The following is a 19,766-nucleotide window of genomic DNA, read 5'->3' on the forward strand; positions in this document are numbered from 1 at the left end:
AAACCCAGCAGCCAGGAGGTGCAGCCAGGCTTGAGCACAATGGGAACAAAGCAGCAGCAGCCATGCTGTCTAAATCAGGCCACTGTGGTGGGAGCGCTCCTGTTTCTGAAGGTCACCTTGTGGAAGGCAGGAATTGAAGGCGAGGCCGAGGGAGCCTATCAGCAGCATGCTGTGTGGACGGAGTCTTAAAGGTACTGTACTGTGGAGCTAGGTTTCCACAGGGGACTACGCTGTATATTATTGAGTACCATAAGACACACAAATGTCCTTAAGGTTCTTATTCTACGTGAAGGACGGTGCTATGCCAGAGTAAGGGTGATGCAGTGAGCCTGTGAGTGAGGGTAAGTGTGTGTGTGTGTGTGTGAGAGAGAGACAGAGAGAGAAAGGTTGTGTGCGTGTGTGTGTGTGTGTGTGAGAGAGAGTGAGATGTGTGTGTGTATGTCTGTGTTTAACAAAGGAACGAGACGATTCTGCCACTGATGTCACTTTTCTCCTGGACTGCTGGAGGGGGTCTCTCTCTCTCCCTCTCTCTCTCTCTCTCCTCTCTCTCTCTCTCTCTCTCTCTCTCTCTTCCGTTCTCTCTCTCTCTCTCTCTGCCCCATTGGGATCCAGTTCTAATCAGTTTCTTCTCGCCTGGTTGCACTTGAGAGAGGAAACAGACAGGGACTGAGCTCTCTTTCTTACTCCTCTATCTCTCCCCCTCCTCCTATTCCTCTCTATCCCATATCCCCTCTTTCCTCTATTTCACCCGCGCTCACTCCCCTCCCTCCCTCCCTCGCTCCAACCTCTCCCCCTTCTCATCCTACTCCTCCTAATCCCCCCCCCTCCCTCTATTTCTATCTGGTGCTTCTCTCTCTCTCTCTCTCTCCCCCTCCGCCTCCCCTCTGCTCATTATAAACTGGCACCTGAACCAGTGATGAAGTTGTGAGGGTCCCAAAATAGCTCCGAATCTCACACACGGGGACGGGAGCTGTGAGCGCGGCGCTCGTGCAGTGCAGTGCATCGCAGTGGTGCTGTACTGTAATTCAGGAATGAGCCTGACTGGTCCAGAGGAAATTCAGATCAAGAACTCACTCCGAAACCAGCCCAACAAACACACACACACACACACACAAGCAGAGGCACACAGAGACACACACACACACACACACACACACACATGTACATACACACACTATATATCCAGACACACACATATACAAACACACACAAAACATACATACAGACACACACAGCTCTTCAGAGAGCACATTCAGTATTGCCGGGAGCATCTTTACTGTATCTCTCTCCTGGGTCTGTAGTTCTCCCTGTGACCCGCACACCACAGACCCTCACTCTGTTTCAACCCAGACAGCTCCAGCTGGAGTCCACTGGGCCCATGGCTCCGGTTCCCCGTGTACTGTATGCGCACTGAATCTCACATCAACGCCTGAATATGAGTGAAGAGTAGGTTGCCTGCGCGTGGGCATGGGTTAAGGGACTCGGGTGGGAGAGAAAATTTCCCTCCGCTCATGTTTCTGTGTTTGCCACCAGAACTCCACTGAGCCGTGAAACAAAACACAATATTACACTAAGTGGATTGAAGTGCAGCTGATTATGATGACATGCATTTGTGTTCCATTACACCTGTCCGTTGAAAGAACATCATGTCTCATTTCCGTCTCTGAATGCCATTATGGGAACGTAAGTGTCTAATGCTGGAAAAATGGAACTCAAGTACTGAGTATAACCATAGTTTGAGCAATTAAATACTGTAGTACTACAAGCATCTGTTTTGAAGTGGAATAGATGCATTTACTGTAAGTATGATGGAAATGTAACACACGTAATGCATGCATCTGTGGCAGGTGTTTTCATGGGTATACACTGGAGCTGTACTGAAATCCGAAAGTAGTCAGCAGAATTAGCGAGAGTGAAGAGAGCGTTAAGTACCTAATGTGGCTATGGGAGTGGTGTTAGTGGTTTGGCAAGGCTTACGTCGGTTTGGAGGCCTCCGCCTGATCAGTCTGCAGCTTCTCTCCCCCCTCCACCTCCATGGTGCAGTAAACGATGCGGTTGGGCGCCAGCGACTTCAGGCCCTGCACCTCCATGATCACCACCTGCAGGGGGCAGCACAGAGGCGCAGTCAAGACTCCCAGTCACTCCGAGTTTGTCTCGGCTTTCCATTAGAGACACACAGCAGAAAGCCAATGTTCAAAAGGGGGAAAACAACCTGTCGAACAAGCCTGAAGCCCGTAAAAGACTCACCTGCAAATGTGCTCTGACATGAAAAGGGAAAATGCACTCTAACAGCGGGGGGTAAACAACAAGAACATTTGATTTCTGACATCATCCATTTTAGCTCCACTGTTGTTTAGACTGTAATTGTACTATAGTGATTTTCTTTTTCATTCAAAACTTTCATATTACTTCAACTTTCCATTATAAATCCAGCTTCTCCAAATTGTATTTACAAGACTCTAAAATTGCACTGTTGGTAACAATTTGTACAACTTTGTACAAAAAAGTACAACAAACACTGTGAATGGACAGGGAACAAGAGTCTTCAGAGAATGATCTTGTTGATCCTCACAATAGACTTGAATCATGCTTATGATGGTGATGGTGGTGACATTTACAGCGTTATCATGAGGGATGGCAACTCCCATATCACCACTGAGTCTTATATACTGACACATTCAGGTTCAGTAGCCCCCTTATGTCACTTTCATCTGACAACAAAACCCACGCCAAACACAGCAATCTGGATATTATTCACACGCTTGTGTAATAAAAAGAGTTACATGACCACTTGCGCGTTGTCCACTGTGCTTCTTATCCGTGTTCCAATTTAACACAAATCAGCTGAATTAAGAGTCAAACTAAGCAGTGATTGCCTGACTGCAACGGTCTAGAGGGAAGTCGAGGACTGATTGCCTTATATTTATCACAGCACATACAACATACCACCTTAACGAACCCAGTTAAGGCAGAATAGGACTGATTGCCTTATATTTATCACAGCACATACAACATACCACCTTAACGAACCCAGTTAAGGCAGAATAGGACTGATTGCCTTATATTTATCACAGCACATACAACATACCACCTTAACGAACCCAGTTAAGGTAGAATAGGACTGATTGCCTTATACTTATCACACCACATACAACATACCACCTTAACGAACCCAGTTAAGGTAGAATAGGACTGATTGCCTTATATTTATCACAGCACATACAACATACCACCTTAACGAACCCAGTTAAGGCAGAATAGGACTGATTGCCTTATATTTATCACACCACATACAACATACCACCTTAATGAACCCAGTTAAGGTAGAATAGCAAATGACCACTAGCAACCAAAGCACACACATCTGACAAGAAGGTCTCTGATCTAGTGTTCTGTTCCCAGAGTTCTTCAACTATCTGGTATGATAATTGACCGTGAACCTATTTATATTCCACAGCAATGTCCTGTATACCTCGTGGAATGCCACAAAAACAAACGGTTCTATTCATAGGGAAACTAGAGTTACAAAACCTCTGAACAATGCTTTACCAGCAAGTCTGTTCTCTGTGCCGCTCGGCTACATCTTACTGTGTGTGAGACTGGACTCCTCTTATGACTAATGCTTTATAAAATGCCTTAAACCACTGACTGAGGTCGACATCATGCTCTGAGGTAATGCTCAGAGAAGCCTCTGCACCCGGTCAATAAAAGACCCGGCGGCTACTCATGTTTTTTGTATTCATTCAGAGCGACTGACTGGGTACACAGAGGTTGGGCCTGTTGTGCTCCATTCACAATAATCAGGACAAATGACAACTAGTGGCATTGAGGAGAGAAGGGAAGGGAAAGAAAGACTGAATGACCGCTAATGTGAGTGTATGACGGCAGGGACAAAAATACACTTCAGTTAGTCAGAGTGCCCCTGTGTGCTTTTAGTCTTGGAGCGCCCCTGTTTCACTGTTATTGTTTCTTAACAAGGAGACAAGTGAGCTCATATGGTGAGCATAACGGTGATAGACAATTATGCTGGTCCATAGCTCTAGATAATGTGTAATTCCTGAGAATTCTTCTTTTTTTTTTAAATGTTCTGTCTCTAGTACATTTCTAATACAGTCAGGGAGTGAGGTATTTAATGTAAAACTTGTTTAAAGACTGGAAACTATGTTGCCTGTGTCATTCCCTACTGTCTCCCACAGCTTTCTCACAGGGTCAAGTGTGTCGAGCCAATGCTGTAGCCTTGGCCCCAGCCTACCTCTAGAGTAAAGGAGAGCACCACATCAGACTTGGACAGCTGGTTCTCGTCCTCCTGGCCCATGTCGATGATTGATGTGTTGTGTCCCCTCTTCATCTTCTGCAGCTTGAACTCTCCACCCTTGGCCACGGGCATGCTCTCCAGGTTGGCCATCAGCTGGTTGACAGAGGACTTGAGCTCCTCAATGTACATGGCCTCCATCTCCTTGGACACAAACTTCGGGAACCTCGCGGCCTGTTTTCCATTTGTTACAAAAAAAAAGGTACAAAAAAAGAAAAGGACAACAACAACAACAACAAACAAACACATACAGGTAAATAAGAGTTGATGGTAACACACAGCATGCTGGGAAGCTAATCACATTGTCTAAGTAAGTACTTGAATATTTTTCTGTTTCAAGTGCTTTGTTGTATTGTATGTACTTGACTCAACCAAAAGACTGACAGCAGTGTTACCTGTAAAGTGCTTTAGCAACCCTCAGTGATGTAGTGGTCATGAAGTTGGTGTGACTGAAGCGCCTGTTTATGACTCAGGAAGTGGTGGTGTGTGTATGGTGTGTGTCTGTGTGTCTGAAATAGACGTAGTGGTGTATGTAGGGTGTGTGTCTGAAACAGAGGTAGCGGTACATGGTGTGTGACTGTGGGCAGTGGTGTTAGTGTGTGTGTGGTGTATTAACGTGGGCAGGGGTGTTAGTGTGTGTGTGGTGTATTAACGTGGACAGTAGTGTTGGTATGGCGTATGATTGTGGGCAGTGGTGTTGGTGTGTGTGTGGTGTATAAACGTGGGCAGTGGTGTTGGTGTGTGTGTGGTGTATAAACGTGGGCAGTGGTGTTGGTGTGTGTGTGGTGTATAAACGTGGGCAGTAGTGTTGGTGTGTGTGTGGTGTATAAACGTGGGCAGTGGTGTTGGTGTGTGTGTGGTGTATGAACGTGGGCAGTGGTGTTTGTGTGTGTGTGGTGTGTGACTGTAGGCAGTGGTGTTGGTGTTTGTGGGTGTGTGGTGTATAAACGTGGGCAGTGGTGTCGGTATGTGTGTGGTGTATAAACGTGGGCAGTGGTGTTGGTGTGTGTGTGGTGTATAAACGTGGGCAGTGGTGTTGGTGTGTGTGTGGTGTATAAACGTGGGCAGTGGTGTCGGTATGTGTGTGGTGTATAAACGTGGGCAGTGGTGTTGGTGTGTGTGTGGTGTATAAACGTGGGCAGTGGTGTTGGTGTGTGTGTGGTGTATGAACGTGGGCAGTGGTGTTGGTGTGTGTGTGGTGTATAAACGTGGGCAGTGGTGTTGGTGTGTGTGTGGTGTATAAACGTGGGCAGTGGTGTTGGTGTGTGTGTGGTGTATGAACGTGGGCAGTGGTGTTGGTGTGTGTGTATGATTGTGGGCAGTGGTCACCCTCTGAGCTCTGGCGAGTGACTCACCCTGGCGATCTGATCCGCCATCTGCAGGCGTCCGTCCAGCTCTCGTCTGATCTGAGCGGCCTGCTCATCCAGGTTGTCCAGCTGCCAAGGAACAGACAGGACAAGTGTGGGCCAGAGATGACCACAGCGTTAATGGACACATTGACGACACACAGTCACTCTTTTTTCCTTGCTGCCATGAACAATGCCCAAGGAAAAAAGACCACTACCTTCAATGTGCACTGGGTGAGCTTTATACAGTATATATATATATATATATATATATTATATATATGTATAGTTTTAGAACACCCCCATTTTTCCTGTTTTATTGAAATGTCCAGTGAGTGACCTGACATGGAAACAAGGTAAGTGGCACACTGCCAGAGGTTTAAAAAAAAAATTGTTATTAAAAAAAGCCTTTTTCAGGGAACAATTAATGGGTAAACAACCTACAGCTTTCCTGCAGCAAGTTGAAGAAGGTCTTACGGACCAATTCATCAAAATGTTGAAATCTTCAGTTCATCATGCAAGGTTTTTGTACAACAGGGAGTAGGTGAAAGGATGTTTCCAAGCAGGCACCTTCCTTCATCAGTGCTTCGATAAAGAAGGCTCCTTCTCCAGAAGGCGAAACAGTGGTGTCTGGCATCCCAGTCCCCCCCCCCCCCTCCTTACTCATGATGGGGTAGGACACCTGCCACTACCAGAGACAACAACAGATACACCTCGACAAGATTTCACATATCTCAGTGTTAGTTCAGGTTAATTCACAACCCCAAGTAGGGATAGAATCTAATGAGCACGCCAAACTTAGACGTAGTCAGGATTTCTGGAGTTTATTTCAGTGTGGAGACACCCTCTAAGCGTGTTGTTCAGTGGGGTGGTGAGAACAGAGGAAAAAGGGTGGGGGGGGGGGGGGGGGGGTGGTGATAGCAGGAAGGAGGCTATCTGGGGGAGAAAGGGGTTTAGATGCTAACGTGTCCGGGAAACAAAGACAGAGTACACATCCAGGGGTATGGGTTACAGAGTCAGATGATACAAAATTATGTAGTTCATGTCTGTTACAACAGGAATATTCAGTTCCATCAATAGTCTGCGAGTGCCTTAACCTCGACCACTGGCTCACTTTTTCAGCAGCCTCAAACAACTCCTTTAAAGCTCCTTGGAGTGACCATCGTTGAAAACCAAAATCTAACAGAAGTGTTGTTTTAGCCTCTAACACCTATCTCCACTGGTCTTGTGTGTGCTTACTAACCTTATTCCCTCGCTTCCACTACCAGTTCCGCATACTTTAGCTTCTTCCTTTCAAAGGCTTCCTCAACCGCATCTTCAAAGGGAATTGTTAACACAATACAGTAAACAATGTGCTCACTCTCAGAATACAGCACCATGTCTGGTCTCATAGCAGTCGCAACAAAAATGTGGAACTTCAGCCTGCAATCTCCAATCCTGCGCTTTGCCCCATTTGCAAGTACTGTTTGTACGTGCCTGGGGTCCACCATCCTGCCCCTCTCACACCAAAGGAATTCTACTGTCCCTGTCATTAACCGGCAGAGTATTAACCTCAACTCGTTTATTCTCAAACAGACAAATTATTTTCAATCCTGATTATGGTTTTAAATAATATTTGGCTACTTTGATGAGTCAAAAAATTAGATTCAATTGTGTAAACAGAACAATTCTGTGATTTTTTTTGTTTTTTTTAAATCACCAATTGTTTTTTTTTCTTTCTTCTATGCTTTAATGTCAGAGTACGTTGTGACAAATAAAATGCGTACATTTGAATAAAAACTGGAAAAATGGAGGCGTTCTAAAAACCTTTGACCAGTAGTGTCTATGTATATGTAACCCTATCCACAATACACACTTTGTGTATGTATGTGTGTGGGTGTGTAGTGTTTGTTTTTATTTATGACATAATTTTACATCCAAAAACAAATACACACTCCAGGGCAAAAGTGCATATTGAGCTATTAAACACAAGTGTTAGAAGAACCCCCTGGGAGGGCTACGTAGCACTGCTCCCTTTTAAACTACCGTACAACATCCTCCATTCGTGTCAGTGGTAATCAATACAAATCTCCAATGAAAGAAAAACCCACAGTGGGCTTCACGTCATGTTAAGATATATGAGGTCAGGCTTTCCTGCCAAGGACATCCAGGTCAAAGGTTAATGTATAAGACACCATCAAAATCACAGGCGTTTCTATCGGCAGCACACAATGTTGTGTTTTCTGACTCCTCCCTTTTAATCACAAAGATAGGACTATATGTCTCTTGGTTATATCATATACCTCGGTGTGTTTTATTTGGGGGTATCTAATGTATAACACCTGCCTTCTGATCTGAATGTCTAACTCTAGCTCTTTTGTTCATTTACCCATCTCTCTCTCTCTCTCTCCCTTTCTCTCTCTCTCTCTCTCTCTCTCTCTCTCTCTCTCTCTCTCTCTCTCTTTGTCTCTCTTTCTCCACCCACTCACATCTCTCCACAGGACTCCCATAGACGTGTCTGTGTGACTCAAGTGTGAGATCTGCAAAAGCTCAGTATGTAATCTTCTTCTGCTCTTTGTGTGTGTGTGTGTATGTGTGTGTGTGTGTGTTTGTGTTTGTGTTTGTGTATGTGTGTGTGTGTTTGTGTATGTGTGTGTGTGTGTTTGTGTGTGTGTGTGTTTGTGAGAGAGTGACGGAGAATGAGAGCAAGTCAGCTTGTGTATGTGGTGTTTGTGTGAAATTGTGAGCTTGCATGTGAGTGTATGTATGTCTGTATATGTGTGTGTGTGTGTGTGTGTGTGTGTGTGTGTGTGTGTGGTATTTGTTCACTCCCACGCTCAATGTGAGGCCCTGCAGGCCCCTGGACCTGGCTGAGATGCAGTCACTTTCTGTCCTGTCACGCCCACACATGTAAGCTTGCACAAAAACACACACACACATTCACTCGTCACACACACATAGAGACACAGTGTCATTTCAAACATACCGGCACACTTTCATATACACACACACACACACACAGTGTACACACAGACACACACACAGTGCCAACAGCAAGTCTAGAGGCCAATGCTTTGCTGTCTTTCTCACGTCACATCACTAACTGTCTTTGGCCCACTATCAGGCTAAAGTGTCTCTACCTCTCTTTTGGGAGCAACAGACAAACAATATCCTTTGTTTCCATTGTTGAGGCCATTTACACACACATGCACCCACACACCCACACACACACACACTCACGCACGCACGCATGCACGCACGCACGCACGCACGCACGCACGCACGCACGCACGCACGCACACACACACACACACACACAGACACACGTCACTCACACACACACACACACACACACACACACGTCACTCACACGTAAGACAAAAAGAGGCATAGGGCTGGTAGAGAAGCCATGTCAGCACCTCAGAGGTCAAAGTATGACAATGGAGACAAAAATAAAACACAACTAAGCAAAAGTATAAAAACAAAGAGCCTGTTAATTGTCAGGGCTTTCTGGATTGCAACCGTCCAGGAAACAATGTTCTGACATCTCCATCCCTCAGGGCACACCTGAGAGGCCAACATCATCATTAGCGCGGGATTGTGTGCTCGCTTCACAGGGATTCCAGATGTCACCGCCGCCGAGATGACTTCGAGAACAACAACCTGAGGGCCTGGTGTTGTGCCGAAGCTTTGTTTGGTCAGAAAAGAAACTGAGAGAGATTAATTGGTGCTTTAACTTGGCTGCTTTCTCTCCGAGGGGAGCTACAAACACATTTACTGCTTAAGTTCGAGAGCTTCCCTACGTCAATGGAAACACTATTCGTGCAGTGTCTCTTCAAATGAATTCTCCCTGGCCATAAGAAACATTACACGATACAAACGTATGCAAACAATGATACAAAACGCAAACAATTTCTGCCGTCCCTTAACCCTGACCTGACCATAATGTTGATAATGGTCTTCATCCTCAGGAGGGAACGTTGTTGGACGTCACAGTGGAGGAAGAGGTAAAAATAAAGCCCATGACAGCTGCTAGCCTACTTTAAGCCAACGCGAAATGAAAGGTGCAGAAATTCACAGGCTATCTTGCATTCATAATGACTTCAGAGATTTAAAACAGCTGACAAAGGGAAAGAGAGAGGAGACGACTGGGAGCATATCTCTTCTGCCGCTGGAGTCTCTTCTTTTCCTTTTCTACCTCTACCCTCTCTTCTTCCATCCCTCTCCCTCTCCCTCCCTCCCTCTTTCTCTCTTTCCATCCCTCTCCCTCTCCCGCTCTCTCCCTCCCTCTTTCTCTCTTTCCATCCCTCTCCCTACCTCGTTCCCTCTCCCTCCCTCTTTCTCTTTTTCCCTCCCTCTTTCTCCCTCTCCCTCCCTCGTTCTCTCCCTCTCTCTCTCTCTCTCTCTCTCTCTCTCTCTCTGAGCTATGTGTGATGTTGCTCCTGGCATAGCTGGCATGGCTGATACTGAAACTTGACTCAGGGAGCTGCATAAGGAATGGAATCTTCATAATAGCTGGATGCTTTCAGAGAAGAAATTTGGAATAACTTGGTTTTTCAGTGCACTCAAACATTTAACATCCTAAAAATACACCTGAAGACCTGAACCACTTCACAGAGCTAAATTATACAGTAGCTCTTCCCTCTAATGCACCATTCTCTATTAACATAAAGACAGAGAAACAGACACGGGGTAGAGAGAAAGGGAGGGAGGAAGAAAGCGACCTTGTGTTTGTGTGTGTGTGTGTATGTGTGTATGTGTGTATATGTGTGTGTGTATGTGTGATTTTGCAGCTTTACCACGCCTTCCTCATGCTGGTGCACCATTGATTCCTTTCCCTGTGCTAACGGTTCCTTTTAAAAGAATATTATCGTTACCAGCGTGTGCCCACATGTATGTGAGTCTGTGTGCATTGATTTGTGTGAATATGCAGGCGAATCTTTTCCTAGGCTTACTTGCAGCTGTGTGTTTGTGTAGGTCTACTTGTAAGTAAGTCTGGTGGACTATTTAAAACAAAGAACTAAACAAGGAAAGAGTAAGAGGGGGAAAACAGAGAAAGAGAGAGAGAGAGAAAGGGAGGGGGAAAACTGAGAAAGAGAGAGAAAGGGAGGGGGAAAACAGAGAAAGAGAGAGAGAGAGAGAAAGGGAGGGGGAAAGATGCAAGCTCTTACTTCACTGATGGTTCCCACTTAAATAATTAAATACCCAGCCGTGCTGCTCCATCTGCAGCGCCCTAACGAGGCCTTGCGTTCAGAGAGAATAGTCTCTGCTCTGGCATGCCTCTGTGTTGCAGTGTAACGCCACGCCACGCCACGCCACGCCACGCCACGCCACGCCACTCAGAGAAATCACAGTCAGGCCACAGACTTCCAGCTCCAGGAAAGCAGCAGATACAGATACAGATCCATCTCACAATCAATACCTGCTGACTCAGATAGCTGTACCCTGTCTGACGACTCCCTGCTTTGACAGGTGTGTGTGTGTGTGTGTGTGTGTGTGTGTGTGTGTGTGTGTGTATGTGCATCTTTTTGTGAGAGAGAGCTTGCATGTGTATGTCTGTGCGTATGTGTGTGCGCATGCGTGCGTGCTTGTTTGTGTCATGTGTTCATGATTCTATACCATGTAATTTCATGTCATGTGTGTGTGTTGTGTGTTGTGTGAGGATGTGTGTGTGAGTGTGTGTGTGTTGTGTGAGGATGTGTCTACATGTGTTCCTGAGATTATTCCATGTCAAGTCATGTGTGGTGTGTGTATGTGTGTGGTAGTGTACATGTTTATATGTACAAGTGCATATATATATATATATATGTGTGTGTGTGTGTGTGTGTGTGTGTGTGTGTGTGTCCACTCATGTCACAGAGCAGCCACCCCGCTGAGATCCCCAGTGCTGCTGGTTAGTGGAGCACAAAATCAGCCTCTGCCACCAGCTGCAGATCATCATACCATACTGAGCATTAAAGTGGATCAGCCTTTTGACACACACACACACACACACACACACACACACACACACACACACACACACACACACACACACACACACACACGCACACACACACACACACACTGTCCTTCACACACACACCCATGCATAGGCTCTCATAAATATATACAAACATATAGATGCTCTTTCTCATATGTATACATAACTGCACATGTGTACCCTTACACCCCCACCCCCCAACACACACACACACACACACACACACAGGGGACACCAGACTACCATTGATTACGGTGCAGCAGGCATTCTGGGATACTTACAGCACCCTTCCCCCCCCAAGCTTCTGACACCGTCTGAGAGCCACATGACCGGGTTTCCACGGAAGCAGGGAGCAGGTGCCCTTGGCAACCCCTGAGACGTGAGATGTGCAGCCCCAGCAGAAGTGTGACAGAAGGACAGGGGAGTCAGCAGCCTGCACCACGCCGCGCCACGCAGCACCGCACCGCACCGCGCCGAACCGAGCAGCACTGCCCGTTCCCTCCTCTCTTATCACTCACACGTCCCACGCACAGAGAGCCCGAGAACACCACGCGCTACAAACCAAGACCATCTGGGATCATCTGACCCTTATCTCAGCCAATTCTGCCATGCTTGTTAACAATAGAGTTGGGGACATTGTGACACTGCAGTGCCGTGGCTTAACACGGAGGTGGGCCAAGTCGGGGAATTGAAGAATAATGAGTGACTCACGAGTGTCTTTGAGACTAACCACTTAAATCTGCAATGAGCAAGATTTGCTAATTAGACAGGGATTTGAACGCAAGCCTCCCTACTCCACCCTCCCATCCCCCTGCCCAACCTCTGCCCAATCCAGCTCTTGGATCACCTGCGTCAGTGACACCCTGCAGACCCAATCCCAGATGTTGAGCTTCTCTGAGAACGTGATTAGTTAAATGCCAAGCTTCCCTGGCAAACGTCAGAGGGGAATCACATCCAAGGCTGTTGAGTACGCCTTACAGCATCCTAAGGCGAAGCTTTTAGAGCGCACGTCAAACAGACAACAGAACAACTAGGTGTAACTTTAGGACAACGATCTAGAAAGCACTTCCACAAGGACAGCTTTTAGGAAACTGATCATAGAAGCTAGCAGTTAGAGATAATGCTGAGGTCACTTCCTTAAGAGGTGCTGATGAAGGAGAATGACATGAAATGTTTACATTTCGTTGCCTCTGTACTCTGTGCAATGACAATAAATTGAATCAAATCCAATCCAATCCAATCCAATCCACCCATACAGCTGCCAAGTCTACAGGAAACACTATTCTGTGCTAGGCAGGAAGTGGCACCCAGCGTGATTGAAGGTAGAGGCATCGAGTGCACAACACTACTTTAAGCAAGACAGCCTGTGTGTCTGTGCCCCTGCTCGAGAGAGGGGTACAATTCTTCAGACCCCCGAATGGAAACTCGGCACCAGATGCGGCCCACTCCCATGTCACCGGCATCCCCCTCGCAACAGATCTCGCCATGGAAACACATGGCATCACATGCCGTCAGGAGCAGCTCTGGTGAAAGTTGCGCTATCGTTGATTGAAATGAGCGAGCCCTGTAATCATCCCTCGGCGGCTGAGGTATCGGCCTCCGTGGCGCCGCGCGTTCATTAAGTGCGATTCTCGGTGTAGCAGCTCCATTACAGCTCAACAGATGCCCCCCCCCCCCCCCCCCCCCACACCCTGTTAAAAGCAGCTTTAATTCACCTGCTTAGAGTTGCTGATGGGAGAAATGTACAAGGAATTCGGGTCCATTCCTTTTGTCAGCGGCAACTAAGCAGACAGCTCGGTTGTTAGGGAAATAGATGGTCGTGTTTTGAAATGAGGGTATGGGAGTGGGAGGTGGAGTTTTTTTTTTCTTCTCATTTCTATTTCCCACTGGTCGATGTGCTTGGACTCAGGTAATTCAATCAGCAGCCACTGGAGAATGAGGGATGATCTGTGGTGGGGAGTGAGTTTGGCCATGCGGGTAAATATTCATGATTTGGAGTCAGTCTGTCACGGCGGCCAGTCTGTTTCAGGCAATATGCAGTCATAACAATCAATCAAACATCCCACTCCCACTAGATTTGCCCATTATCTTAGTGTGAATCGTCTCTCTCTGTGTGTGTGTGTGTGTGTGTGTGTGTGTGTGTGTGTGTGTGTGTGTGTGTGTTTGTCTGTGTCTGTTTGTGCAAGTGTGTGCGTTTGTCTGTGTGCATACTTGCTTGTTTGTGTATGAAGCTGAGTCTAGGTTTGTGTTGATTTGTGCCCGTGTGTGTGTGTGTGTGTGTGTATTTCTGAGTACGTGTGCGTACCCATTTGTCCTTTTGTGTATTTACACAGATGACCGATGTGCTCACCTCCAGCCCCAGGCTGCAGAATATGATGCATTAGATAGAGTCACAGCCTGACCAGCCTGGTTTGCTAAACTCCACAGATGGCTCAAAGAACAAATACTCTGCACCAACCACAAGCATGGCTTTTTTCTCCACCCGCATTATTCAGCAGAGACAGAGCATCCATCCAAACAGAATCTATCATGACACATCTATTCGCTGCTAGCAAATGGAGCCAATTAAGAGGAAATATACGTAGTACATTGGGAAGGTTGCATAGAAAACATCAGTCAGTGGATTTGTCTAGACTACAACATCTTTCAGAGTGTTCTACATTACATTAATTACTGTTTTCCAGGAGGATGGGACTACTTTTAGACAAGTGGTTTGATATCAGAATGATACGAATATGATTATGATATTTAAATTCATTTAAATCTACAATCTCTGCTGGACAGTCTATACTCTATCAGTTAAGTAAATGCTATTGTGTGGAAAATGTGTTTGCTCACTCATTCAAAGAGAGCAACGATGGCTGTAATTATGCACCAACACACCCCTCCACATGTGCAGCAAGAAAGACATCAAATCGGACCTCCAACAGAGAGAGAGCAGCTTTTGTGTCACCATAATGTCATACACAAGGTCACAAATGAAAGTGAGTGAGTGAGTGAATGTGTAACTGGCCAACTTTGAGCAACTGGTCAACTTTACTCTGCCTTTTCAATCTGCCAAGTCATTCACATTTATTTAATCAAAATTCCCCATTAAAATGTCCTGATCAAACCTGAGAGTATATTGTGAGCCATATTTAATATGAATCATGGACTGTACTATGTGTGTGTATTAAAAGCATTGGCGTGTATGAGAACCAAACTAGGCTCTGTCCTTAATGTTAATGTACTACTTAGTAGGCCTAAATCAGGGCCTCAATGCCTGAAGTAGGTCTATGCAAAGTAAAATCTTGATAAGCCAGGGTCATTTTGGAAATTAGATGTGTGAACAGATGAAGTTATAATTGTGTTGTTTGGCCATTATCACCAAAGATGTGTGTGGAGAATAAATGAGCAGCATTTGATGAAAAGAACCCCTTCACAACTATCCAGCATGTGGGTGGAGCTATTGTTTTGTGGGTTTTTTTGGCAGCCAGTGGCACAGGAAACATTGTATGTTTTGCTGCAATGCAATGGCATTTAAACTTAAACTGAAACCTACACTAGTTTCTACAACAGGACAATGATTCAAAGCGTACCTCAAAATACACCATGAAGTACTTCATGAAATGCAGGATTAAAAATCTGTGGGTACATTTTAAACATGTGCATGCAAGACACAAAAGGTGTCGCAGAACTTGGAAGTGATCTGCACTGTGTGTGGGTGAAAATGTAGGGATGGCTGTAAGAACCTAATGTTGACTTTAAAAATACCTGAATCATAAGACATTCAAATTGAAAGATTATTCAGTATTTTTAGACTCAAGTCAGTGCTCAAACCTCTCTATCTATCATAGCCTATTCCTCATGAGAAAATTATTTGAATCATTTTGAGTGCAACTGTATGTATATTAGTGGTAATGTGTAAGAATATCCAGATCAGTCGTACATTTAAACTAAGGACACAGCTCTACACTGTACGAAAAAGTGCCCAACACCTCAAATTTCGAATTGCCAATCTGAGCCGTCTAGATCCAGGCCTGTTCGCGGTGACAAATTATTCAAAGCGATGTGCCTTTGCCCATCCAATTTTTGTTTACAGCAAAACACAGATGCAGAATGTAGAGCACCACATACTTAATTAAATATGTCATGTCTACACTTTAACATATAGAATGAGGCAATCATCCTTCAAACAAGATTTCAACCAAGCAAATGTTGTGCATGTGGTTGATTCCCAATCCAATACTCCACAGGAGCTCATGAGTGGCTGTCTTTTATATTCGTGTCACGAGAATATCAGCACTGTGTCTAATCCTGAAGAGTATGTCATTTCCCTGTGAATGAAGCATCAGCCCTCTCTGTGTGCACTAAGACCATATGGGTTGGAGCTGAACAAAATGGCTCTCCATTACCATCCATAATGACTGGAGTGAGAGACAGAGAGAGAGAGAGAGAGAGAGAGAGAGAGAGAGAGAGGGGGAGAGGGAGAGAGAGAGAGAGAGAGAGAACATGAGAGGTGCAGTAATGAGAGAGCAGTGAATGTGTCAGCCCACCTCACTAGCCCACTAGAGACGCAGGGAACCTTGTTAGCGCGCATAAACAAGCATAACACCTCCTCAACCTCAACCCCCCCCCCCCCACACACACACACACACTACCACCCCCACCCTTCCCCGCATCAGCACAGCAGTCTCACGGTGATCTGAAGATGTGAGACGCCCGGCGGGACTTTGGCCCTCAGGGTCATGGGGCTGCCTGAGAAGCAGAGCGTTACTTACAGCTAGGCATGGCCACCTAGAGAGACGCCACGCTGTGCTTGGCTTATGCAGTCTGTTGGGAAGGGGCTACAAGTAGGGGGGCGGGGGGGGTGGGGCTCATATGTGTCCTTTCCCACTGAAATACAGTCAGCACAATTTTTTTATTTGGGTCATTTAATGTCACAGCATTGCATGCTATTTCGGTATCCGCCTCTCTCTCTCTCTCTCTCTCTGATGTTCCGTCTGTTTGATTAACTTCAGATATTTCTGTTTGCCTCTCATGGACTCGCTGTCCCTCCCTCGGTGGCAAGGCCCTCTTACACAGCGTCTTCAAAGGAAATGGTCCAATTATAAATAGGTGCAGTGTACTGACCCATGAGCACGTCTAACCACTGGTCAGGTGTGGCTCCTTACGAGCCCTGTGTTTGAGCACACACCAGGTAACAGAGAGAGAGACAGAGAGAGAGAGACAGAGAGAGAGGGAAATAGACAGACAGGTAACAGAGAGGGAGAGAGAGAGAGAGAGAGAGAGAGAGAGAGACAGAGAGAGAGGGAAACAGACAGACAGGTAACAGAGAAACAGAGAGAGAGAGAGGTAAACTGACAGACAGGTAACAGAGAAAGAGAGAGAGGTAAACTGACAGACAGGTAACAGAGAGAGAGAGAGAGGGAAACAGACAGACAGGTAACAGAGAGAGAGAGAGAGGGAAACAGACAGACAGGTAACAGAGAGAGAGAGAGAGAGAGAGAGGTAAACTGACAGACAGGTAACAGAGAGAGAGAGAGAGGGAAACAGACAGACAGGTAACAGAGAGAGAGACAGAGAGAGAGGGAAACAGACAGACAGGTAACAGAGAGAGAGAGAGAGAGGGAAACAGACAGACAGGGATCAGAGCAGCCCTCACAGCTCTGAGTGCGCAGCATGCCACACAATTTCAGCCCATTATGTCTGATGATGCTTTCATTAAATAAACTCCAGGTGGTGAGTGTGTCGTCATCTGGCATCGGAAACTGAACGCAGGAGTAGGAAACACAAAGAGATCCGTCTCAGCCTACGACCCACATATCGCACAGAGGCACTGTTCTTTTCAAGAAACACAAGTTGCTTCGGTTTCCAAAAATAATTCACCTCTGTGACTCTCTCTCTGTGTGTGTGTGTGTGTGTGTGTCTCAGTTTATGGAGGTGCAATGCCTAAGAAGCTGGTTTACTGCTCATGTTGTAGGAGACCATGGGACCAAGCTTATGGACATTGAGGAGTATATGTTTGGGGTGTTGCAGGGATAGGGAGCCAAGTGGTATTAGCCCAACGAAGTCATCATAATTCCAAACTATGCAGTGAGGCAGTGATTAAGGTTTTTTTTAGGGGAAGTATCAGTTTGTGTGCGTATAAGGGCTTTATGGAGAATTTTCTGAATGTATTTGAGTGTGTGTATGTGTGTAAATGTGTGTCTGTGTGTGTCTGTGTGTGTGTGTGCGCGCTGTAGGTGTTTATTTGTTTCCAAGCAGTGCACTGCACTTGCACAAGTGATCTTAAGCAGTGCACCACCGCAGGCTTTCCCCAGCCTGGTGTGCCAGGATGCTCGCCTGTGTGATGCGGATGCTGATGCCATGCGAGCTGGTCGCACGGCCGCGGCTTGGGCTCGTGGTGTCACCTAGGGGTTATGGGCATGCAGCGGGCACCCATCGTGGCTGGCATCGCCGCTGCTCATCCCTCAGCCTCTCTGCGTCATCTCTGAGGCCTGTGCTTCTGACATGCACACACACTAAACGCCAGACCAAATAGAGCACTGTTTTCCTTTTTAAATGCTCCTGAATCACCTTAAACGCAAGTATGTGGAATCCAGGGCTTTTAAAAGCTTCTGGATCAAGAGGGCAAGTGTTGTGGTTACACTGTAACAGCTGTGATCTCTTTGTAAAGCCCTGGTATTTTGCCAGTCGGTCTCTGTAGGGAAAGAAATTACCCCAGATTATGTCCTTTAGCTTACGTTTATGTTTATGTCCCAAAGGGCTTGGTGATTATTTAAATAGCAGCTGAATCAGGTACACCAGAGCATGAACAACACGCTGAGAACACTTCAGGCAAAGAGGTTTGGAGAGGCAATAATACAACAAAATGTGCTGCTGTATCATGAATGTTATTACTATTGTTATTAAAAAAAAACAAATGTCAACACCTCCCCCATATGTGGATTGAACAGGTATGAAGACTCTCAACAGGAAATGAAAAAGAGCCTCCTTAGGAACAAACAAACAACACTGAGCCAGCCAATAAGAAGATGGTTCTGAGAGGAACAGCCTGCACCCCTTTGCCAGGGGGCCAATGGTATCCTGTTGTTTGATGGAATGGCCAAGCTCCCACTGTCCATAAAAATGTCAGGGGCGCAGAATTAACATCTTGTTTTTCTCCACCAAAGAGCAGTATAGTTCTATGCTGTGCTTAGTCAAAAGAAATGGGAGCTAGTGAATGGAGAGACAGACCGATGTTCTTTCATAAGCCACACATAAAAGATTAAGATATATTTACCTCTGTCCACATAAAACCACCACCAAGCCATTTTTTATTCATGTATTTCTATGTGTTTATGTGCGTGTATGGCAGGTATGTGTAAATAGTTGTATGTGTGTGTCTTGTAGTTCCTTAGCCACCCAAAACCAATCTTACGCTGAACTCAGATGCAAATAGAGATGTCTCCAATTTTGGCCTCAGCTTCTCTGTGCTTTTTTAGGCTGAGACAGATCTGCTTTGAATAACGAGTGGAAAGAAATACATGCAAATTTGGGACCCTGCAGTACCAGCCAGGAGCAGAGGAAAACTAGGTTATTCATCTTCAAAGGTTGGAGGGAGAGGAAGAGTGAGAGAGAGAGCTGAAGGCTTCATGATGGGGACGGGGTGGGGGGTGGGGGGGAGGGGGGAATCTGCGAGGCTCACGTGGTCCTTTAACTTCCTTTCCTCCGAGTTATCGTGATCCATTATGAGAAGACAGCGCAAGACTAAGGCATTCTGTCACATAACAGCAAAAGTGTCTCCAATTCAAGGTAGATGTATCGTCTACTCCTCGAGGACAGATGCTACTGCGAGTTTACCTTGAATACATTGTTAAAACCATCAGAAAACAACCCTTGACCTTTGATTTCCCCAAACAAGGGAATGATTCTCTGCTCATACTGAGAGCCATCACTGCAGTGGATAGGAGATCAAATAAGCTGGGACAGTTGCTGTTCAAATTTAAAATGAATCTGTTAGGCAAAACTTCAAAGGATTTCCATTCACGTGTGAAGGTTGCATCATCCCACATTTCTTAAATGCAATTCATATAACCAGTTAACATTTCTGTGGGCCCTCTCCTAATCCTCTTCAGTGATGGGCCTGATTCATGGCATTCTAGTCAACTCTATAATGTACTAT

The 19,766-nt window shown here is 45.9% G+C and overlaps 1 protein-coding gene across 3 annotated transcripts in view; it reads right to left on the reverse strand.

Annotated features, from left to right (window-relative positions):
- The window catches only part of cadpsb (Ca2+-dependent activator protein for secretion b), a 77,749-nt gene that overhangs the window by 36,953 nt on the left and 21,030 nt on the right, over nt 1-19,766 (reverse strand). For all 3 annotated transcript variants that reach the window (XM_031568307.2, XM_031568308.2, XM_031568306.2), the window contains exons 4-6: nt 5,668-5,748; nt 4,253-4,486; nt 1,978-2,099 (exon numbers count right to left, since the gene is read on the reverse strand). In XM_031568307.2, the coding sequence (XP_031424167.1) occupies nt 1,978-2,099; nt 4,253-4,486; nt 5,668-5,748 (437 nt within the window). The remainder of the gene's footprint in view (nt 1-1,977; nt 2,100-4,252; nt 4,487-5,667; nt 5,749-19,766) is intronic.

The sequence above is a fragment of the Clupea harengus genome, chromosome 5, assembly GCF_900700415.2.
Source record: "Clupea harengus chromosome 5, Ch_v2.0.2, whole genome shotgun sequence".
In the NCBI taxonomy this organism is placed as follows: Eukaryota; Metazoa; Chordata; class Actinopteri; order Clupeiformes; family Clupeidae; genus Clupea; species Clupea harengus.